The 24,210-nt window shown below is 51.1% G+C and overlaps 1 protein-coding gene across 1 annotated transcript in view; it reads right to left on the bottom strand.

The window, feature by feature from the left end:
• Positions 1–11,288: 11,288 nt before the first annotated feature.
• NSUN2 (NOP2/Sun RNA methyltransferase 2) overlaps positions 11,289–24,210 on the bottom strand; it is a 145,043-nt gene continuing 132,121 nt past the window's right edge. The window contains exon 19 of the mRNA XM_075316510.1: positions 11,289–11,850. Within this exon, the coding sequence (XP_075172625.1) occupies positions 11,517–11,850 (334 nt within the window). The 3' untranslated portion in view covers positions 11,289–11,516. The remainder of the gene's footprint in view (positions 11,851–24,210) is intronic.

Raw genomic sequence — 24,210 nt, 5'->3', positions numbered from 1 at the left:
AAGAAAAAAAAAAATTGTCCAGAAAGGTGGACAACCCCTTTAAAAAACAAAAAAAAAAAGTACTAATGACAGACAGTACCTTACAGACTTGAAATGATTAATGACTGTTCTGTTGGATTTTATGAAGTTTATCAAAATCTATAGATTTTCTTTACTATACATCACATTATTTTCCAATATTGAGTAATTCTTGATTTTTTTTTTTTACTAAAATTTCATTTTCAGCCTAGCAGAATATAATAGGACTTCACATGTAATCCCTGAAAAACATACATAGATATATTGTATTATATATCAAGGTCATATGATAAACAGTACTCAAGTGGCTTTCTGCATGGTAAGTGGTTTTGACAGATCGGGGTGCACTTGCCAGATAATTGCAGATCTACACGAAAGGTCAATTTGGACATTGCTGGATGAAATCTTTCTCCAATTTTCTTTGTCCCATAATAGATCTTGTAAGCACGAGTATGTAGGTAATCATCTTATAAAGCACATTGTCATCTGCATGGTAAACATGTAGATTGAATTGTCTTATTAACAATTTATTGAGGCCATTTCTTTAATAGCAGAGTTGTGTTTTACATTGCAAGCAAAAGAAAACCATCAAATCCAGAATCACATTTAATAGAAAACATATAATTACACTGATGTAGAGTAAAATCCTTCCATGCCTCATTCCAGGACTGGAACGGCTTCAGAATGCCTAATGAGAAATACTGATCAGTGCAGCAATGCTGCCCCCTAATGGTCATGACGGAGGAATGCAGCTTCAGGCTGACTTCATTGTATAGATGAGTGGGCAATTTATTCTCCAGAAGGGTCACATGAAATTGACTGTTTTGGAGGGCCGAACCAATTAGCTGAAATTAATTTAGCTCAATATTGACATATTAGCTGATATTGATAATTGTATCACTTAATAATGAGCAGAATTAGGTATGCCAACATCCTCCGATACACCATATGAGCCCAAACTCAGCCCCCCTATATACAGTATGAGCCCCCATTTAGCACAGGTGATTTTAATTAGCAGGAGACTGCAAGGAGGGGTTCTGCCTTTTGCGCTCAGTTCACACACTGGAAGCTTGTGGAAGGAGAGTCTGCCAGCTGCATTCACGGGGTGCTGATGCTGTGTGGCGGCCATTGCAGTGGTGTTTTTGTATCTGTGGGGCCTGGAGCCATGGGGGCTCAGCCTTGCAGCATGGTGTTGTGAGGCACTAGGTCACATGCCCTGCTGGTGCACTGTCGCTGCGGCGGTGGTTGGCGCACAGCGCCGCACCTTTAAGGCTTAAGATTAGTTAGGGACCCACTCAGAGCTTAGCTGTGACGTGGCAGTGGGCATCAGTCTGATCAGGATGTTAAGCCAAGAAGCTCATGTTCAGGTACATACATTTTTGCCTAGGGGCATTAGATCAAAGTATGATATTTGGAGGTGCGGTTCATGTCTTTTTCTACAGTTCTTGCTTGAGCCCCCAAATAGCCTCCATACACAGTATGACCCCCCACATAGCCCGTAAATGCAGTACAAGCCCCCCAATATACAGTATGAGCCCTCAAATAACCTATTACATACATTATAAGCCCTTTCATGACCCACTATATAAAAATATCACACCCATACAGTCCTCCTATAAAGAGTACTCCTTATACACAGTATGAGCCCCCACAGTCCATCTGTATACAGTTTGAGCACCCAAATAGCCTCCTTATACATAATTGCAGTATGAGCCCCAGATAGCCCACCATATACAGTATGAGCCCTCAAAAAGCCCACTATATGCAGTATGAGCCCCAACATAGCCCCCTTTATACAGTGTCAACCTTACATAGCCGCCTATATACAATATAACCCCCCCTCCCGAGTCGTACTATATACAGTAAGAGCCCTCGCATAGGCTTGTTATACACCGTATGACCCCCATATACCCCCTGAAAGTACAATGAGTCCCCACATAGCTTCCTCATACAAAGTATGAGACCTTAGATACAGTATGAGATCCCAAATATTTGTGTAAGAGCCCTAACATAGGGTGCAACACACACATTTTATTTAGTAAGAAGGGAATTTTGTTTACTTACCGTAAATTCCTTTTCTTCTAGCTCCTATTGGGAGACCCAGACAATTGGGTGTATAGCTTCTGCCTCCGGAGGCCACACAAAGTATTACACTTTAAAAAAGTGTAACCCCTCCCCTCTGCCTATACACCCTCCCGTGCATCACGGGCTCCTCAGTTTTGGTGCAAAAGCAGGAAGGAGGAAACTTATAAATTGGTCTAAGGTAAATTCAATCCGAAGGATGTTCGGAGAACTGAACCATGAACCAAAAGAACAATTCAACATGAACAACATGTGTACACAAAAGAACAACAGCCCGAAGGGAACAGGGGCGGGTGCTGGGTCTCCCAATAGGAGCTAGAAGAAAAGTAATTTACGGTAAGTAAACAAAATTCCCTTCTTTGTCGCTCCATTGGGAGACCCAGACAATTGGGACGTCCAAAAGCAGTCCCTGGGTGGGTAAAAGAATACCTCGATAAAAAGAGCCGAAAACGGCCCCTTCTTACAGGTGGGCAACCGCCGCCTGAAGGACTCGCCTACCTAGACTGGCATCTGCCGAAGCATAGGTATGCACCTGATAGTGTTTCGTGAAAGTGTGCAGACTCGACCAGGTAGCCGCCTGACACACCTGCTGAGCCGTAGCCTGGTGCCGCAATGCCCAGGATGCACCCACGGCTCTGGTAGAATGGGCTTTCAGCCCTGAAGGAATCGGAAGCCCCGAAGAACAGTAGGCTTCAAGAATCGGTTCCTTGATCCACCGAGCCAAGGTTGACTTGGAAGCCTGTGAACCCTTACGCTGGCCAGCGACAAGGACAAAGAGCGCATCAGAACGGCGCAGGGGCGCCGTGCGAGAAATGTAGAGCCGGAGTGCTCTCACTAGATCTAGCAAGTGCAAATCCTTTTCACATTGGTGAACTGGATGAGGGCAAAATGAAGGTAAGGAGATATCCTGATTGAGATGAAAAGGGGATACCACCTTAGGGAGAAATTCCGGGACCGGACGCAGAACCACCTTATCCTGGTGAAAAACCAGGAAGGGGGCTTTGCATGACAGCGCTGCTAACTCCGACACTCTACGGAGCGATGTAACTGCCACTAGAAATGCCACCTTCTGCGAAAGACGTGATAGAGAGACATCCCGCAGTGGCTCGAAAGGTGGTTTCTGAAGAGCCAATAGCACCCTGTTAAGATCCCAGGGTTCCAGCGGACGCTTGTAAGGTGGGACTATGTGGCAAACTCCCTGCAGGAACGTGCGGACCTGCGGAAGCCTGGCTAGACGTTTTTGAAAAAACACGGAAAGCGCCGATACTTGTCCCTTGAGAGAACCGAGCGACAAACCCTTGTCCATTCCTGATTGAAGGAAGGAAAGAAAAGTGGGCAAGGTAAACGTCCAGGGGGAAAAACCCTGATCAGAGCACCAAGATAAAAAGATCCTCCAAGTCCTGTAATAGATCTTGGCGGACGTTGGTTTCCTGGCCTGTCTTATAGTGGCAATGACATCTTGAGATAACCCTGAAGACGCTAGGAGCCAGGACTCAATGGCCACACAGTCAGGTTGAGGGCCGCAGAATTCAGATGGAAAAATGGCCCTTGAGACAGCAAGTCTGGGAGTGCCCACGGTTGACCCACCGTGAGGTGCCACAGATCCGGGTACCACGACCTCCTCGGCCAGTCTGGAGCGACGAGGATGGCGCGGCGACAGTCGGACCTGATATTGCGTAACACTCTGGGCAGCAGTGCTAGAGGAGGAAATACATAAGGCAGTCGAAACTGCGACCAATCCTGAACTAATGCGTCCGCCGCCAGAGCTCTGTGATCTTGAGACCGTGCCATGAATGCCGGGACTTTGTTGTTGTGCCGAGATGCCATGAGGTCGACGTCCGGCGTACCCCAGCGGAAACAGATCTCTTGAAACACGTCCGGGTGAAGAGACCATTCCCCTGCGTCCATGCCCTGGCGACTGAGAAAGTCTGCTTCCCAGTTTTCTACGCCCGGGATGTGAACTGCGGAGATGGTGGAGGCTGTGGCCTCCGCCCACATCAGAATCCGCCGAACTTCTTGGAAGGCTTGACGACTGCGTGTGCCGCCCTGGTGGTTGATGTACGCAACCGCCGTGGCGTTGTCCGACTGTATGCGGATCTGCCTGCCCTCCAGCCACCGATGGAACGCCTTTAGGGCTAGATACACTGCCCTTATCTCCAGAACATTGATCTGAAGGGAGGACTCTGTCGGAGTCCAGGTTCCCTGAGCCCTGTGGTGGAGAAAAACCGCTCCCCACCCTGACAGACTCGCGTCCGTCGTGACCACAGCCCAGGATGGGGGCAGGAAGGATTTTTCCCCTCGACAAAGAAGTGGGAAGAAGCCACCACTGAAGAGAGGTTTTGACTGCCAGTGAAAGAGAGACGTTCCTGTCTAGGGACGTCGACCTCCTGTCCCATTTGCGGAGAATGTCCCATTGAAGTGGACGCAGATGAAACTGCGCAAAGGGAACTGCCTCCATAGCTGCCACCATCTTCCCTAGGAAGTGCATGAGGCGCCGCAAGGGGTGTGACTGGGCCCGAAGAAGAGAGTGCACCCCTGTCTGCAGCGAACGCTGTTTGTCCAGCGGAAGCTTGACTATTGCTGAGAGAGTATGAAACTCCATCCCGAGGTACGTCAGTGATTGGGTCGGTGTCAATTTTGACTTTGGGAAATTGATGATCCACCCGAACCACTGGAGAGTCTCCAGAGCAATGGTCAGGCTGTGTTGGCATGCCGCCCGGGAGGGAGCCTTGACTAGGAGATCGTCTAAGTAAGGGATCACCGAGTGGCCCTGAGAGTGTAGGACCGCCACCACGGATGCCATGACCTTGGTGAAGACCCGTGGGGCTGTCGCCAGGCCGAAAGGCAGTGCCACAAACTGAAGGTGTTCGTCCCCGATGGCGAAACGCAGGAAGCGTTGATGCTCTGGTGCAATCGGCACATGGAGATAAGCATCCCTGATGTCGATTGATGCTAGGAAGTCTCCTTGTGACATCGAAGCGATGACAGAGCGGAGAGATTCCATGCGAAACCGTCTGGTTCTCACGTGTCTGTTGAACAGTTTGAGGTCCAGAACAGGACGGAATGATCCGTCCTTTTTTGGCACCACGAACAAGTTGGAGTAAAAGCCGCGACCACGTTCTTGAAGGGGAACGGGGATCACAACTCCTTCTGTCCTCAGAGTGTTCACCGCCTGAAAAAGTGCATCGGCTCGCTCGGGGGGCAGAGATGTTCTGAAGAAACGAGCCGGAGGACGAGAGCTGAGCTCTATCCTGTAACCGTGAGACAGAAAGTCTCTCACCCATCGGTCTTGGACATGTGGCCACCAGGCGTCGCAAAAGCGGGAGAGCCTGCCACCGACCGAGGATGCGGTTTGGGGAGGCCGAAAGTCATGAAGAGGCCGCCTTGGAGACGGTGCCTCCGGCGGTCTTTGGAGGACGTGACTTAGACCGCCATGCATAAGAGTTCCTCTGGCCCTTCTGAGGCCTGTTGGACGTGGAGGATTGGGACTTGGCTGAGGGCCGAAAGGACCGAAACCTCGACTGAATCTTTCGTTGCTGTGGTCTGTTTGGCTTGGACTGGGGTAAGGACGAATCCTTTCCCTTGGATTGCTTAATAATTTCATCCAATTGCTCGCCAAACAAACGGTCGCCAGAAAATGGCAAACCGGTTAGGAACTTCTTGGAAGCAGAGTCTGCCTTCCATTCGCGTAGCCACATGGCCCTGCGGACTGCCACCGAATTGGCGGACGCTACCGCTGTACGGCTCGCAGAGTCCAGGACGGCATTCATGGCGTAGGATGAAAAAAACGACGCCTGAGAAGTCAAAGACGCAACTTGCGGAGCAGAGGTACGTGTGACCGCATTAATCTCGGATAGACAAGCTGAGATAGCCTGGAGTGCCCACACCGCTGCAAAGGCTGGGGCAAAAGACGCGCCTATGGCTTCATAGATGGATTTCATCAGGAGTTCTATCTGCCTGTCAGTGGCATCCTTGAGCGATGAACCATCTGCCACTGATACTACGGATCTAGCCGCCAGTCTAGAGACTGGAGGATCCACCTTGGGACATTGAGCCCAACCCTTAACTACGTCAGCAGGAAAAGGGTAGCGTGTGTCATTAAGACGCTTAGAAAAGCGCTTGTCCGGAAATGCTCTGTGTTTCTGGACAGCATCTCTGAAGTTAGAGTGATCGAAAAACGCACTCCGTGTACGTTTAGGAAACCTAAACTGGTGTTTCTCCTGCTGCGAAGCAGACTCCTATAGGTGGAGGTGGGGGAGAAAGATCTAGCACCTGGTTGATGGACGCTATAAGATCATTTACTATGGCGTCCCCTTCCGGTGTATCAAGATTGAGAGCAACGTCAGGGTCAGAGCCCTGAGCTGCGACCTCCGCTTCATCCTCCAGAGAGTCCTCAAGCTGAGACCCCGAACAGCTTGATGAAGTCGGGGAAGGTTCCCAGCGAGCCCGCTTAGCCGGTCTGGGACTGCGGTCCGTGTCGGAGTCCTCCCCGTGAGACTCAGGTGTCACCCCAGGAGCACGCTGCTGTGCAGACCGAGAGGGGCCTGGGGGCGATGAACTCACAGTGCCCGAGGCCTGTGTAAGGACCGATCTGGACTGCAAAGCTTCTAGTATCTTAGCAGACCATCTGTCCATAGACTGAGCCATGGATTGTGACAGCGACTCAGAGTTTCTCAGCCAAAGCTGCAAACTCTGTCCCTGCCACCTGGACAGTGGAGGCCGGGGGTTCTACCTGAGCCGAGGGCCCCACCAGTGCCCGAGGCTCCGGCTGAGCGAGTGCAACAGGGGCCGAGCATTGCTCACAGTGCGGGTAGGTGGAACCTGCAAATAACATAGCCGCACAGGAGGTACAGGTTGCAAAATAACCCTGTGTCTTGGCACCCTTGCTCTTTGCGGACGACATGCTGTTGTCTCCTCTGAGAGTGATCACTGAGGGTATATAGCCAAAAGCAAAAACAATGCGGCCGAACAGAGAAAATTTATACAGATATATATATAAATATATACACTTCGGCACCCTGGGGGGACCAGCACCGGTGACCGGTGTGGCTTACTGACCGCCCAAAGCGGTTGTGTGTCCACAATATTCCCTGCCTTGGGCCTCCCAGAGCTGCAGAGCTCTTCCTGAAATCCTCCACCGGCAGAATGATTGTAAAAATGGCTGCCGGAGCTCTCAGGGGAGGAGGGGGCCATGGGCGGCGACTAATAAAGTGCGGGAATCTGGTGCCCCACAGTGATCAGTGAGGGGGAGGCGGACACCAAAGTATGCTCCAGCCCTCACTGTCGACGTCAGGTCGACCGTCCCGCCCTTACCCCTGACTGGCAGGCCCGGGGGCGGGAGTTATGGTACTAGGCCGCAGAAGCCGGGGACTAAATTTAATACCGCGGCCGACAAACAGGCACGGTCGGCGCGGTAGTCCCGGCCGTCCTAAAAATACAGCAGCCGCTGCAGTGTCAGTGACACGAGCGCTCCATACACAGTCCCCAAGGGGACACAGAGTACCTTTTGGATGCAGGGCCTGTCCCTGATGATATTAAGTCTCCTGTCCGGCATATTCCCACAGGGGCTGCGGAGGGAGCCCGGTCCCAGTGCCTGGATGACCGGTTAGGATCCCACTTCTCCCAGAGCCTCTAAGGGATGGGGAAGGAAAACGGCATGTGGCTCCAGCCTCTGTACCCGCAATGGGTACCTCAACCTTAAGAGCACCGCCGACTTAGTGGGGTGAGAAGGGAGCATGCCGGGGGCCCTGGGGCCCTCTTTTCTTCCATCCGATATAATCAGCAGCTGCTGCTAACTAAAATGTGGAGCTTGAGTGAATGTGTGCCTCCTTCAACACAAAGCACAAAACTGAGGAGCCCGTGATGCACGGAGGGTGTATAGGCAGAGGGGAGGGGTTACACTTTTTAAAGTGTAATACTTTGTGTGGCCTCCGGAGGCAGAAGCTATACACCCAATTGTCTGGGTCTCCCAATGGAGTGACAAAGAAATACAAATTACCCTCAAAAAACTTTGTCATAAGAAATGGAGACTACAAAGAAGGGGGTTGACGACCTTGCTCTCTGGGGGAGTTCTCTAGAAGTCGTGAGATCCTCAGAGTGAAGGTCTTGACTGCCACTCCTGACCTCCAAACATAGAATTTCTTATATCCCTGCCACATCATCCCATCTGGTAACTGTTCTAAGTCACACCACAGTCACACACTCATCTTACACCTCAGCGCTACCATACGTGCAGCGAGGATCCGAACAGGGACACCTAATAGTAAAGACCAAAGATATCTTCTTGAGTGACTAAGGCTGCTTTCACACATCCGGTTTGAGCTGTGCGGCTCAATCCGGCTGTGAAGCCTATGCAACGGATGCGGTGAAAACACCGCATCCTTTGCATAAGTTTTTTACATGCGGCCGGTCCGGTTTTTGCCGCTTGCGGCATGCTACCAAGCATGCGCAGTGGCAAAAACCGCATGCGGCGGCCAGATGCGGTTTTTGCCGCATCGCGCCGCATCCGGCATCCATAGGGATGCATTGGGAAAAGCACCGCATCGGCCGGATGCGGCGCGATGCGGTTTTTTTTGCCGGAGCAAAAAACGTGCCAGGGAACGTTCCATCCGGCCGCCGCATCAGCTAAATCTGCCGCATGCGGCAAAAACCGGACCGAACGCAAGCCCATGCGGCACTAATTAAAGTCTATGCAGGAAAAACGCAACCGGCAGCAAAAAAAAACGGTTGCGGTTTTCCTGCAAAGTGCCGGATTGTGCCGCATTGCAAAAGCCGGATGTGTGAAAGCAGCCTATGATGACAGAGATACAGCATGATGGCCGGCCATGAGAGTAGACGTGCTTCTATCTGCTCGCCCCTCAGTAGCTTAACAAACAGAAACAGAGCATTGGAGGTTGCAAGTGACAGCAGATTGCTTTTTTTCCTAATGGCTCCGACAGGTACCCCTGTGGTATACGTACCGCAGAATGAGATACCCTGTTGTAATGCATATAGTTTGCTGACAGTTTATCGCTCAGTTAAGAGCCTTTTTGGAAAAGTTATTTTCATGTTTCTTACACACTTCATCCTAATGGAGTGAGTTACTATGAAGTAATGGGTGGAGATATGTAGGTCCTGATAGCTTATGGATTGATGGGGGTCAATGAGTGATACACTCACTCAGCGATCTCAAGAAAGGATACCATAAAACCCTCATGAGTCGGCACATACTTGACCTCTGCTACATTCATACTCCATTGGACTTTTGGAGAAAGCCATGCAATGTACTCTTCATTACCCGGGAGTCCAATTGACAACGAATAGATGTTTCTGGAAAGCCCCGTTCTCGAGATTGCTAATCAGTGATTAATAAGTTATGCCATAACTATCAATTGTGGGAACCCCTCCGCCCCGCCATTTGAAATCTAGACCCCTCAAGAAATTTAGTTGTTTGATGAGCACCTTGAGCCCCCATGTGCGTGACAGAATTTTATAACATCGAGTCGTGTAAATGAAAAAAATAATAATAAAAAAAAAATAAAAATACATTTTTAACCCCTTCACGACCTTTGACGGATATAGCCGTCATGGAGCGTGTGACGTTAAGCCCGGCCCCCTGCCGCGGGCAGGATGCAGGGATCCGCGCACATATCAGCTGTTTTCAACTGCTGACATAAGTGCCTGCATGTTACGAGTGGAATCGCATTCCACCCGTAACATTAACCCCTTAGTCTGGCAGCGAGATGCATATACGTGCGGCCATTATTTTCACTTACCGCCGCCCCCACCGGAAGTCACGTGAGTGATCACGTGACTTCCAGTGGTTGCCATGGTAGCACAGGGTCATGTGATGACGCCTGCAGCTATGACGAGTCACTTTTGTTTTCACTCAGCCCGGAGCCGAATGAATCAGGAAGTGTTCAAATCTGCTGTTTACAGCGGTATAGCTGTGATCAGATCAGGCAGAGCGATCGGATTGCTGATTGCTATAGCCCCCTAGGCGGACTAGTAAAAAAAAAAAAAAAAACACCACACCTAAAAGTTCAAATCACCCCCCTTTCACCCCATTGAAAATTAAAGGGTTAAAAAAATAAATATACACATATTTGGTATTGCCATGTTCATATATGCCCGATCAATCAAAATATAAAATCAATTAATCTGATTGGTAAAAGGCGTAGTGGCAAAAAAATTCCAAACGCCAAAATTACGTTTTTTGGTCGCCGCAAGTTTTACGCAAAATTCAATAACAGGCGATCAAAATGTAGCATCTGCACAAAAATGGTACCATTTAAAATGTCAGCTTGAGACGCAAAAAATAAGCAGTCATTGAGCTATAGATCCCAAAAAATGAGAACGCTACGGGTTTTGGAAAATGGCGCAAAACGTACGCCACTTATATTGGACAAGCTTGTGAATTTTTTTGAACCCCTTAGATACAAGTAAACCTATACATGTTTGGTGTCTACAAACTCGCACCGACCTCAGGCATCATACCCACACATCAGTTTTACCATATAGTGAACACTGAATAAAACATCCCAAAAACTATTGTGCCATCACAATTTTTATTTGCAGTTTTTCAACACTTGGAATTTTTTTGCTGTTTTCCAGTACACTATATGGTAAAACTTATGGTTTCATTTAAAAGTACAACTTGTCCCGCAAAAAACAAGCCCTCATATGGCAAGATTGACAGAAAAATAAAAAAAGTTACGGCTCTCGGAAGAAGGGGAGCAAAAAACAAACGCATAAAATGGAAAGTGCCCGGGGGCTGAAGGGGTTAACCACAAAAATGTTGCTTTAACTCCAAATGTCTCATTTTACCCAGAGGCTTTACGTATCTGGGTCACCTTGGGAATGATTAGGCCCTCGTGATCAGATAGTGGTTGCACCGATCGGAAGAAATCCCTTTCCCAGACCCCTAAATGCTACAATTGATATAGATCACGGCATTTAGGGAGTTTAACAGCCAGGAACAGCGCAGGGATCGGCCCTGGCTGGGAGAGCAGAACTGCAACATCATGTGAACTGTAAATTGCATACACCTTTTATGTCCCATTCATGCCAAACTACAGAAAGTGTACAAAAAGTTTTCACCAAAAAACTTGTGAGATTACTTCACCTAGGTTCTAACTTTATGTGATGGGTGCATGGCAGAAGACAAGCCACTAAAGGACATTTTTTTCTACATCATTCCAAGCACACCTTACACAATTCTATCAAATTGCCATAAGAATGCATTGCTGGACTTGAGGATTTTATTTTTAAAAGAAATGGTTCAATAAGAACAAAACTTAAAATTGACATGAGCCGTTTGTAGCCTCAAAAGTGAAAATTTAAACAAATACTTACAGAAAAAAATAGACTTCTGACATAAAAGTAACAGTCACAAGTATAAATGGTGACTTGGTCTGCTGGACTGACAGTTCATGTTTTTAATGATGTTCACTACTCGTGCCGTTGGCGGTAGACTTATCTGTACATGCTGAGGCATCATCTTCCTTGCCATCACTGCCATCAATATTGTCAGGTAGTAGATCTCCTGACAGTTCTTCCTCTTCCTTCAAGAAACTGACATCCATCTCTTCAGTTTCCTGCTGTCGCTCAGGTTCTGCTGATGCCTTTTCTGTAGTTTCCTGGTTCTTGAAAACTTCTACTCCCATCATTCTCAAGTAATGCATTCTTTCGTTTTTTGGCACAAAGGATCGAATTGATGTTTTACCTCGCCATCCACACAGAACGATGGAGCACTGAAGTGTGTCAGGTTTCCTTAATAAAGCGGAAGATAGTAGATTTGAAGTGCTAGCTAGAAAACTAAATAAAATAGCAATATTTAACCTTTTCACGGTACATGACGTACTGGGTACGTCATAGATTGTGTCAGGTTAATGCTTGCCTGCTGCCACCGGCAGCCATCGCTGCACACATCAGCTGATTTGAACAGCTGACATGTGTGTCTATCAGTCACGAGTGGATTCGCTTCCCACTCGTGCCTGTTAACCCCTTACAGCGCGCTCTGAAAATGTCACAGCGCAATGTAACAGTGGGCCGCAGTAAGCACTTACCCGACTCCATCTGAAGTCACGTGATGTGATCACATGGATCCGATGGTTGCCATGGTAGCACAGGGTCATGTGATGACTCCTGTAGCTATCATGAGTCAGTTCTCACTGCCAGAAGAGGGCAGTGTGTGAGAGGAGAGCTGGTTTTGTGCAGATCAGAGTGATGCTGCTCTGATCTACAAGAAAGAATGAGCGATCAGACTGCTGATCGTTATAGTTCCCTATGGGTCCTAAAAAAATAATAAAAAAAAGTTGTAAAAAATTTAACGAAAAATAAAAAAAACCCTAGAAGTTCAAATCACCCCCATTCGCCCCATTGAAAATTAAAGGTTTAAAAAAAAAAAATAAAACACATTTGGTATCGCCATGTTCAGAAATGGCAGATCTATCAAAATATAAAATCAATTATACTGATCGGTAAATGGCGTAGTGGCAAAAAAAAATTCAAAACGCAAAGAAGGGAATTTTGTTTACTTACCGTAAATTCCTTTTCTTCTAGCTCCAATTGGGAGACCCAGACAATTGGGTGTATAGCTTCTGCCTCCGGAGGCCACACAAAGTATTACACTTAAAAGTGTAAACCCCTCCCCTCTGCTATACACCCTCCCGTGCATCACGGGCTCCTCAGTTTTGGTGCAAAAGCAGGAAGGAGGAAACTTATAAATTGGTCTAAGGTAAATTCAATCCGAAGGATGTTCGGAGAACTGAAAACCATAACCAAGAACAATTCAACATGAACCACATGTGTACACAAAAAAACAACAGCCCGAAGGGAACAGGGGCGGGTGCTGGGTCTCCCAATTGGAGCTAGAAGAAAAGGAATTTACGGTAAGTAAACAAAATTCCCTTCTTTGTCGCTCCATTGGGAGACCCAGACAATTGGGACGTCCAAAAGCAGTCCCTGGGTGGGTAAAAGCATACCTCGGTAAAAGAGCCGTAAAACGGCTCCTTCCTTACAGGTGGGCAACCGCCGCCTGAAGGACTCGCCTACCTAAGCTGGCATCTGCCGAAGCGTAGGTATGCACTTGATAGTGCTTCGTGAAAGTGTGCAGACTCGACCAGGTCGCCGCCTGACACACCTGCTGAGCCGTAGCCTGGTGCAGCAACGCCCAGGACGCACCCACGGCTGTGGCAGAATGGGCCTTCAGCCCTGAAGGAACCGGAAGCCCAGCAGAACGGTAGGCTTCAAGAATTGGTTCCTTGATCCACCGAGCCAAGGTTGACTTGGAAGCCTGCGACCCTTTACGCTGGACAGCGACAAGGCCAAAGAGCGCATCCGAGCGGCGCAGGGGCGCCGTACGAGAAATGTAGAGTCTGAGTGCTCTCCCCAGATCTAACAAGTGCAAATCCTTTTCACGTTGGTGAACCGGATGAGGACAAAAAGAAGGTAAGAAGATATCCTGATTGAGATGAAAAGAGGATACCACCTTCGGGAGAAATTCCGGAACCGGACGCAGAACCACCTTGTCCTGGTGAAACACCAGGAAGGGGGGCTTTGCATGACAGCGCTGCTATGTCAGACACTCTGCGGAGTGACGTGACTGCCACTAGGAAGACCACCTTCTGCGAAAGGCGTGAAAGAGAAATATCCCTCATTGGCTCGAAGGGTGGTTTCTGAAGAGCCGGTATCACCCTGTTCAGATCCCAGGGTTCCAGCTGACGCTTGTAAGGAGGGACTATGTGGCAAACCCCCTGCAGGAACGTGCGTACCTGAGGAAGCCTGGCTAGACGCTTTTGAAAAAACACAGAAAGCGCCGAAACTTGTCCCTTAAGGGAACCGAGAGACAACCCCTTTTCCATTCCGGATTGAAGGAAGGACAGAAAAGTGGGCAAGGCGAATGGCCAGAGAGTAAAACCCTGATCAGAGCACCAGGATAAGAGGATCTTCCACGTCCTGTGGTAGATCTCGGCGGACGTTTGTTTCCTGGCCTGTCTCATAGTGGCAATGACCTTGTTGTTGTGCTGGGACGCCATTAGGTCGACGTCCGGCTTCCCCCAGCGGCAACAAATCTCTTGAAACACGTCCGGGTGAAGAGACCATTCTCCTGCATCCATGCCCTGGCGGCTGAGAAAGACTGCTTCCCAGTTTTCTACGCCCGGGATGTGAACTGCGGAGATGGTGGAGGCTGTGGCTTCCACCCACAGCAGAATCCGCCGGACTTCCTGGAAGGCTTGCCGACTGCGTGTGCCGCCTTGGTGGTTGATGTATGCCACCGCCGTGGCGTTGTCCGACTGAATTCGGATCTGCCTGCCTTCCAGCCATGGCTGGAACGCCTTTAGGGCTAGATACACTGCCCTTACCTCCAGAACCTTGATCTGGAGGGGGGACTCTGGCTGAGTCCATGTACCCTGAGCCCTGTGACGGAGGAAGACTCCCTGACAGACTCACGTCCGCCGTGACCACAGCCCAGGATGGGGGCAGAAAAGATTTTCCCTTCGACAAGAAGTGGGAAGAAGCCACCACTGAAGGGAGGCCTTGGCTGCCCGAGAAAGGGAAACGTTCCTGTCGAGGGACGTCGACTTCCTGCCCCATTTGCGGAGAATGTCCCATTGAAGTGGACGCAGATGAAACTGCGCAAACGGAACTGCCTCCATTGCTGCCACCAACTTCCCTAGGAAGTGCATGAGGCGCCTCAAGGGTGTGACTAGGCTCGAAGGAGCGATTGCACCCGTCTGTAGTGAACGCTGTTTGTCCAGCGAAAGCTTCACTATCGCTGAGAGAGTAGGAAACTCCATCCGAGATATGTCAGTGATTGGGCCGGTGTCAATTTTGACTTTGGGAAATTGAGGATCCACCCGAATCTCTGGAGAGTCTCCAGAACAATGTTCAGGCTGTGTTGGCATGCCACCCGAGAGGGGGCCTTGACCAGCAGATTGTCTAAGTAAGGGATCACCGAGTGTCCCTGAGAGTGTAGGACTGCTACCACCATTGGCATGACCTTGGTGAAGACCCGTGGGGCTGTTGCCAGGCCGAAAGTTAGTGCCACGAATTGAAGGTGTACGTCCCCTATGGCGAATCGCAGGAAGCGCTGATGCTCTGGTGCAATCGGCACGTGGAGATAGGCATCCCTGATGTCGATTGATGCTAGGAAGTCTCCGTGGGCCATCAAGGCGATGGCAAAGCGGAGAGATTCCTTCCGGAACCGTCAGGTTCTCTGTCCGTTGAGCAGAGTGAAGTCCAGAACGGGGCGGAGTGATCCGTCCTATCTGGTACCACGAACAAGCTGGAGTAAAAAGCCGCGACTACGTTCTTGAAGGGGAACGAGGATCGCAACTCCTCCTGCCTCGGGGGACGGAGATGCTCTGAAGAAACGAGTCGGAGGACGAGAACTGAGCTCTATCCTGTGACCGTAAGACAGAATGTCTCCTTCATCGGTCTTGGACATGTGGGGACCACTCCCCTGACCTGGACCGCCATGCAGAAGAGGTTCTCTGGCTCTTCTGTGGCCCGTTGGACGATGAGGAATTGGACCTAGCTGAGGGTGCTGAGGTCCCTTTGGTTTGGGCTGGGTAGGCACGAGTCCTTGCGGACTGCCACCAGAGAGGCGGATGCTACCGCTGTGCGGCTGGCCGAATCCAGGACAGCATGCACGGCGGAGGATGAAAATACCACCGCCTGAGACGTCAAAGACGCTAATTGCGGAGCAGAGTATGACCGCATTAATCTCAGACAGATCAGCTGAGATAGCCTGGAGTGCCCACCCCTGCAAAGGCTGGGTTCTCATTAGGAGTTCTATGTGTCTGTCCGTGGCATTCTTGAGCGTGGAACCGTCAGCCACTGCTACTACTGATCTAGCCGCCAGTCAAGGGACTGGAGGGCACCTTGTGACACTGAGGCCAACCCTTAACAACGTCAGAGGGGAAGGGACAACGTGTGTTATAAGGCGTTCAGTAAAAACGCTTGTCCGGGAAGGTGTGCTTCTGGACAGCATCTGTGAAGCCTTGAGAGCCACTTCCGGACAGAGTCCTGGGTTGCGACCTCCGCCCCATCCTCTAGAGAGTCCTCAAGCTGAGACCCTTGATGAAGTCGGGGAAGATTCTAAGCAAGGCTGCTTAGCCGGACTGGGACTGCGGTTCATGCTGGAGTCCACCTGTAATAACTAGAGGCCACCCCAGGAGCACGCTTCGTCGCAGACCGATAGAGGCCTGGGGTGATTCCGCCGTGCCCGGGGCCTGTGTAAGGGGCCGGTCTGGACTGTAAACTCCTAGTCTCTTAGCAGACCAATTGTCCATAGCCTGAGCCATGGATAGTGAAAATGACTCAGTTTCCCAGCAAAAAGCTGCAACTCTGTCCCTGCCTGGACAGGGAACGCCGGCGGAGCTCAACCAGTGCCCCCGGCTCCGGCTGAGCGAGTGCCACATTGTGAAACTGCATACAAACATTATATATCCATATATACAGTTCAACACTCTAGGGGGCCCAGCACCAAGAAGAAGCCCCCTGGCGTACCGACCCTGAAGCAGTATGTGCTGCTTAAAAACATGGCAGTCGGCGTATACAGTGGAGGGGGGAGCCGTGGGCGTAACCCCGAAAGTGCCGGAATCTGGTGCCCCGAGTGAAACATGAGGGGGGCGGAGGACAGCCGAGTGTGCTCCAGCCCTCACTGTCAGCCTCCGACTGACCGTCCCGCCCTTCCCCCTGACTGGCAGGCCGGGGCGGGAGTTTAAGGCGCTAGGCCGCAAAAGCCGGGGGCTAAAGTTACAAACCGCGGCCGGCAAGCAGGCGCGGTCGGCGCCAAGTCTGAGTCCAAGGTGCTCTCTGCACCGTCCCCAAGGGGACACTGAATATCTTGCGGGGGATCAGCTCCGTAGCGTGATTAGTGAGGGGGGGCGGAGGACAGCGAAGTGTGCTCCGGCCCTCACTGTCGGCGTCAGCCCGACTGTCCCGCCCTTCCCCCTGACTGGCAGGTCCGGGGGCGGGAGTTTAAAGGCACTAGGCCGCGAAAGCCGGGTGCTAAAGTTAAACACCGCGGCCGGCAGGCGCGGTCGGCGCGGTAGCACCGTACCAACCCCGCAGTCGCTGCCAAATCTGCCAAGGTGCTCCATGCACCGTCCCCAAGGGGACACTGAGTACCTCTGTGCCGTAGAGTGTTTAGTGAGGGGGACGGAGGACAGCAAGTGTGCTCCAGCTCTCACTGTCGGCGTTAGACCGACCGTCCCGCCCTTCCCCCTGACTGGCAGGGCCGGGGGCGGGAGTGAAAAGGCACTAGGCCGCAAAAGCCGGGTACTAAAGTTAAAAACCGCGGCCGGCAGGCAGGCGCGGTCGGCGCGGTAGTCCCGGCGTCATACGAATCACCTCAGGCGCTGCAGCGTCTGAGGCCAAGGTGCTCTATGCACCGTCCCCAAGGGGACACAGAGTACCTGTAGATGCAGGGCCCTGTCCCTGATGATACTCCTTCTCCTGTCCGGCAGAATCCCACAGGGGCTGCGGAGGGAGGCCGGTCCCAGTGCCTGGATGACCGGATAGGATCCCACTTCACCCAGAGCCCATAAGGGATGGGGAAGGAAAACAGCATGTGGCTCCTGCCTGTGTACCCGCAATGGGTACCTCAACCTTAACAGCACCGCCGACACAGTGGGGTGAGAAGGGAGCATGCTGGGGGCCCTGTTATGGGCCCTCTTTTCTTCCATCCGATATAGTCAGCAGCTGCTGCTGACCAAATTGTGGAGCTTGCGTGGATGTGTGCCTCCTTCGCACAAAGCATAAAAACTGAGGAGCCCGTGATGCACGGGAGGGTGTATAGCAGAGGGGAGGGGTTTACACTTTTAAGTGTAATACTTTGTGTGGCCTCCGGAGGCAGTAGCTATACACCCAATTGTCTGGGTCTCCCAATGGAGCGACAAAGAAAATTACGTTTCTTGGTCGCCGTGAATTTTGCGCAAAATGTGTTAACAGGCGATCAAAACGGCACTTCTGCGCAAAAATTGTACTGTTAAAAAGATCAGCTCGAGATGCAAAAAAAAAAATAAGCGGTCACTGAACCATAGATCCCAAAAATGAGAACACTCTGGATCACGGAAAATGGTGCAAAAAGTGCGCTTTTTGTCACATTTCTGAATTTTTTTTAACCCCTTATATAAAAAGTAAATCTATACATTTTTGGTATCTACGAACTCGTACTGACCTGAGGCATCATACCGACACATACAGAGAACACAGTGAATAAAATCTCAAAATCAATCATGCAATCACACTTTTTTGCACTTGGAATTTTTTTGCCGTTTTCAAATACACTATATGGAAAAACTTATGGTTTCATTTAAAAGTAGAACTCGTCCCCCAAAAAATAAGCACTTATATGGCAAGAATGGCGAAAAAGAAGGGAATTTTGTTACTTACCGTAAATTCCTTTTCTTCTAGCTCTTATTGGGAGACCCAGACGATTGGGTGTATAGCTACTGCCTCCGGAGGCCACACAAAGCATTACACTAAAAAGTGTAAGGCCCCTCCCCTTCTGGCTATACACCCCCAGTGGGATCACTGGCTCACCAGTTTTAGTGCAAAAGCAAGAAGGAGGAAAGCCAATAACTTGGTTAAACAAATTCACTCCGAGTAACATCGGAGAACTGAGAAACCGTTCAACATGAATAACATGTGTACCCGAAAAAAACCCAAAAATCCCGAAGGACAACAGGGCGGGTGCTGGGTCTCCCAATAAGAGCTAGAAGAAAAGGAATTTACGGTAAGTAACAAAATTCCCTTCTTCTTCGGCGCTCTATTGGGAGACCCAGACGATTGGGACGTCCAAAAGCTGTCCCTGGGTGGGTAAAGAAATACCTCATGTTAGAGCTGCCAGACAGCCCTCCCCTACGGGGAGGCAACTGCCGCCTGCAGGACTCTTCTACCTAGGCTGGCGTCCGCCGAAGCATAGGTATGCACCTGATAATGTTTGGTGAAAGTGTGCAGACTCGACCAGGTAGCTGCCTGGCACACCTGTTGAGCCGTAGCCTGGTGCCGTAATGCCCAGGATGCACCCACGGCTCTGGTAGAATGGGCCTTCAGCCCTGATGGAACCGGAAGCCCAGCAGAACGGTAGGCTTCAAGAATTGGTTCTTTGATCCATCGAGCCAGGGTGGCCTTAGAAGCCTGCGACCCTTTGCGCTTACCAGCGACAAGGACAAAGAGTGCATCCGAACGGCGCAAGGGCGCCGTGCGGGAAATGTAGATTCTGAGTGCTCTCACCAGATCTAACAAATGTAAATCCTTCTCATACCGATGAACTGCATGAGGATAAAACGAAGGCAAAGAGATATCCTGATTAAGATGAAAAGAGGATACCACCTTCGGGAGAAACTCCTGAATGGGGCGCAGCACTACCTTGTCCTGGTGGAAGACCAGGAAAGGAGCCTTGGATGACAGCGCTGCTAGCTCAGACACTCTCCGAAGAGATGTGATCGCTACCAGAAAAACCACTTTCTGTTGATAGTCTAGAAAGTGAAACCTCCCTCAGAGGCTCGAAGGGCGGCTTCTGGAGGGCAACTAGTACCCTGTTCAGATCCCATGGATCTAACGGCCGCTTGTACGGGGGTACAATATGACAAACCCCCTGCAGGAACGTGCGCACCTTAGGAAGTCGTGCTAGACGCTTTTGAAAAAAAGACGGATAGCGCCGAGACTTGCCCTTTAAGGGAGCCGAGCGACAAACCTTTTTCTAACCCAGATTGCAGGAAAGAAAAAAAGGTAGGCAATGCAAAAGGCCAGGGAGACACTCCCTGAGCAGAGCACCAGGATAAGAATATCCTCCACGTTCTGTGGTAGATCTTAGCGGACGTGGGCTTCCTAGCCTGTCTCATGGTGGCAACGACCCCTTGGGATAATCCTGAAGACCCTAGGATCCAGGACTCAATGGCCACACAGTCAGGTTCAGGGCCGCAGAATTCCGATGGAAAAACGGCCCTTGGGACAGTAAGTCTGGTCGGTCTGGTAGTGCCGACGGTTGGCCGACCGTGAGATGCCACAGATCCGGATACCACGCCCTCCTTGGCCAGTCTGGGGCGACGAGTATGACGCGGCTGCAGTCGGATCTGATCTTGCGTAGCACTCTGGGCAAGAGTGCCAGAGGTGGAAACACATAAGGGAGCCGGAACTGCGACCAAACTTGCACTAAGGCGTCTGCCGCCAGAGTTCTGTGATCGCGAGACCGTGCTATGAAGGTTGGGACCTTGTTGTTGTGCCTGGACGCCATTAGGTCGACGTCCGGCCTTCCCCAGCGGCTACAGATTTCCTGAAACACGTCCGGGCGAAGGGACCATTCCCCTGCGTCCATGCCCTGGCGGCTGAGGAAGTCTGCTTCCCAGTTTTCTACGCCGGGGATGTGAACTGCGGATACGGTGGAGACCGTGGCTTCCACCCACGTCAGAATCCGCCGGACTTCCTGGAAGGCTTGCCGACTGCGTGTCTTGGTGATTGATGTATGCCACCGCTGTGGAGTTGTCCGACTGAATTCGGATCTGCTTTCCTTCCAGCCACTGCTGGAAGGCTAGTAGGGCAAGATACACTGCTCTGATTTCCAGAACATGGATCTGAAGGGTGGACTCCTGCTGAGTCCACGTACCCTGAGCCCTGTGGTGGAGAAAAAACTGCTCCTCACCCTGACAGACTCGCGCCTGTCGTGACTACCGCCCAAGACGGTGGTAGGAAGGATCTTCCCTGTGATAATGAGGTGGGAAGAAGCCACCATTGCAGAGAGCCCGTCTGTGAAAAGGAGACTTTCCTGTTCAGGGATGTTGACTTCCCGTCCCATTGGCGGAGAATGTCCCAATAAGAGGACGCAGATGAAACTGCGCAAACGGAACCGCCTCCATTGCCGCCACCATCTTCCCGAGGAAGTGCATGAGGCGTCTTAAGGAGTGCGACTGACCTTGACGGAGAGTCTGCACCCCAGTCTGTAGTGACCGCTGCTTGTCCAGCGGAAGCTTCACTATCGCTGAGAGAGTATGAAACTCCATACCAAGAGACGTTAGTGATTGGGTCGGTGACAGGTTTGACTTTGAGAAGTCGATGATCCACCCGAACGTCTGGAGAGTCTCCAGCGCAACATTCAGGCTGAATTGGCATGCCTCTTGAGAGGGTGCCTTGACAAGTAGATCGTCCAAGTAAGGGATCACAGAGTGTCCCTGTGAGTGCAAGACTGCTACCACTGCCGCCATGACCTTGGTGAACACCCGTGGGGTTGTTGCCAGACCGAATGGCAGAGCTACGAACTGAAGATGGTCGTCTCCCATCACGAAACGTAGAAAACATTGGTGCTCTGTAGCAATCGGCACGTGGAGATAAGCATCTTTGATGTCTATTGATGCTAGGAAATATCCTTGAGACATTGAGGCAATGACGGAGCGGAGGGTTTCATCCGGAACCGCCTGGCCTCCACGTGCTTGTTGAGCAGTTTTAGGTCCAGAACGGAACGGAAAGATCCATCCTTTTTTGGCACCACAACCAGATTGGAGGAAAACCGTGTCTTGTTCCTGAAGAGGAACAGGGATTACCACTCCTTCTGCCTGCAGAAGAGCATCGGCTCGGTGGGGAGGTGGGGACGTTCTGAAGAATCGAGTCGGAGGACGAGAACAGAACTCTGTCCTGTGCACGTGGGCACAATGTCCCTCACCCACCGGTCTGTGACCTGTGGCAGCTAAATGTCGCCAAAGGCGAGCGAGTCTGCCATCAACCGCGGAAGCGGAGAGATGAGAGAGCTGAGAGTCATGAGGCGACCGCCTTGGTAGCGGTTCCTCCGGCTGCCTTCCTTGGGCGTGATTGAGCCCCCGGAAACTGAGCCCCTCTGAGGATTTTCAGCTCTTTTGGACGAGGACAATTGGGACCTGCCCGAGCTTGGGAAGGACCGAAACCTCGACTGTCCATCCAGGACAGCATTAATAGGGTAAGTCGCAATGCAGACATTGCGAGGATACGGACGCCCCTGCGGCACAAATGTACATATGCTCAAGACCAGCTGTGCAAGAACAGCTGAAAAGCTTAGGGTGCCCATACGGCTGTAAATGCCGGAGCAACCGACACGCCGATAGCCTCATAGACAGATTTCAACCACAGTCTATCTGTCTGGCATCTTTAAGTGAAGTCCCATCTCCACTGCAACTATAGCTCTAGCCGCAAGCCTGGAGATTGGAGAATCCACCTTTGGACCCTGGGTCCCGCGCTTAACCACGTCAGGGGGAAAAGGATAACGTGTATCCTTAATACGTTTGGAGAAAACGCTTATCTGGTAAGCGTGGTGTTCCTGGACTGCTTCTCTGAAGTCAGCGTGGCCAGAAAAAAACTCAAAATACGTTTGAGCTACTGAAATGGGACTTCTCCTGCTGTGAAGCTGACTCCTCCGCTGGGGGAGCTGAGGGAGAAAGATCCAACATTCTATTGATGGACGCTATAGGATCATTCCTTATGGCGTCACCATCCGGTGTATCCGGATTGAGAGCGTTGTCAGGATCAAAGTCCTGATGAGCTACGTCTGCCTCATCATACAGAGAGCCTCCTGGGACCCCCCCCGGGGAACCGATTTTATTCCCAATGAGGGTGGCCAGGGGGCAATGATTTGCCCATGGCCTGTCCGGACTGCAAGTCTCTATCCCAATGCAACTCCATCCCTGTCCTTGGACAGGGTTGACAGGTGGTTCCTTTGGCCACGTCTAGTAGAGACCCCGGCTGACCAAGTGCTCCAGGGGAGCATTGCACACAATGGGGTTCAGTGCCGTGGAACAGTGTCACATGCAGTAAAAACAGCATCGAAAGCACTAGCCATCTAGGACATAGAGCCAAGAATGGCGACCGTACAATGCAATGTATAGCATACAAGCATAAAGTACAATGAACACTGCAGCACATGCAATACAAGCAGCATAGAAAGCCTGTGCCTTGGCACCCCTGCTTTTCTGCTGCTGTAGACTAGCCATCTAGGGGAATATAGCCCAGAATATCGACCATACAGTGCAATGTATAGCATACAAGCATAAGTACAAATGAACACTGCAACCCCTGCAATACAAGCAGCATAGAAAAAACCTGTGCCTCAGCACCCCTGCTTTTCTGCTGCTGTAGTCTAGTCATTCTAGGCGAAAATAGCCCAGACTAGCGACCGTACAGTGCAGTGTATAGCATACAAGCATAAATACACATGAACACTTCAGTACATGCAATACAAGCAGCATAGAAAGCCTGTGCCTTAGCACCCCTGCTTTCCTGCTGCTGATGTGTCGCCATCTAAGAGGGCATATAGCCAAAAATAGCGACCTATGCAGTATAAGCATAAAAATACAAATGGACAACTGCGGTATTTAGTGGGGTCAGCACTTCAGGTGCCGCTTACCGCCCGCCTAAAAGCGGGTGTGTGGTCGCCCTAGTCCTGTGCCTGGTTGCCCAGAGTCCGATCTCTCAGCTCGGACTGCAAGAATGGCTGCCGGCGTCCTTCTCCAGCTCGTGTGAGTAGGGGCGGGCCGTGGGCGTGCCCCCAAGTCAGAGCGGGAAACCGGCGTCCCACAGTGTCCAGTGAGAGGGCTGGAGCATGTAAATAAGGCTCCAGCCCTCGGCGCTGCTGATTGTACAGCGTCTCTCCCCTACCCTGATTGACAGGGTGGGGGCGGGAACGAAGCGGAGCTAGGCCGCAAAAGCCGGGGACTGGATTTATAAGCGCCGCCGCCGTAAAAGCGCGGTCGGCGCCAAGTCCCCGGCGCACTACAAGTCCCAGCCGCGCCGCCGCTCCCGGAGCGTCCGGCGCGGTAGTTCCCCATACATAAAGTCACTCAGCTAGGCTGCAGTGACTGTAACCCTTTACTGTCCCCGGCGCACTAGCACACCCAGCAAGCCTGGAGTGTGCTGTGCCTGTGTGTACGGGGACACAGAGTACCTGAATGGTGCAGGGCCATGTCCCTGAACGGTACCCAGCTCCGTATCCAGCAGGTTCAATGGGTCTGTGGATGGAGCCCGGCCTCAGGGCTTTGGGGCCGGTAAGATCCCACTTCCTCAGAGCCCCTCAGGGGGATGTGGAAGGAAAACAGCATGTGGGCTCCAGCCGCCGTACCAGCAATAGGTACCTCAACCTTACAAACCACAAGCGGGGTG

The sequence above is a fragment of the Anomaloglossus baeobatrachus genome, chromosome 6, assembly GCF_048569485.1.
Source record: "Anomaloglossus baeobatrachus isolate aAnoBae1 chromosome 6, aAnoBae1.hap1, whole genome shotgun sequence".
In the NCBI taxonomy this organism is placed as follows: Eukaryota; Metazoa; Chordata; class Amphibia; order Anura; family Aromobatidae; genus Anomaloglossus; species Anomaloglossus baeobatrachus.
Note: the sequence above shows the minus strand (reverse complement) of the source record. Positions and strands in the feature narration are given on the sequence as shown.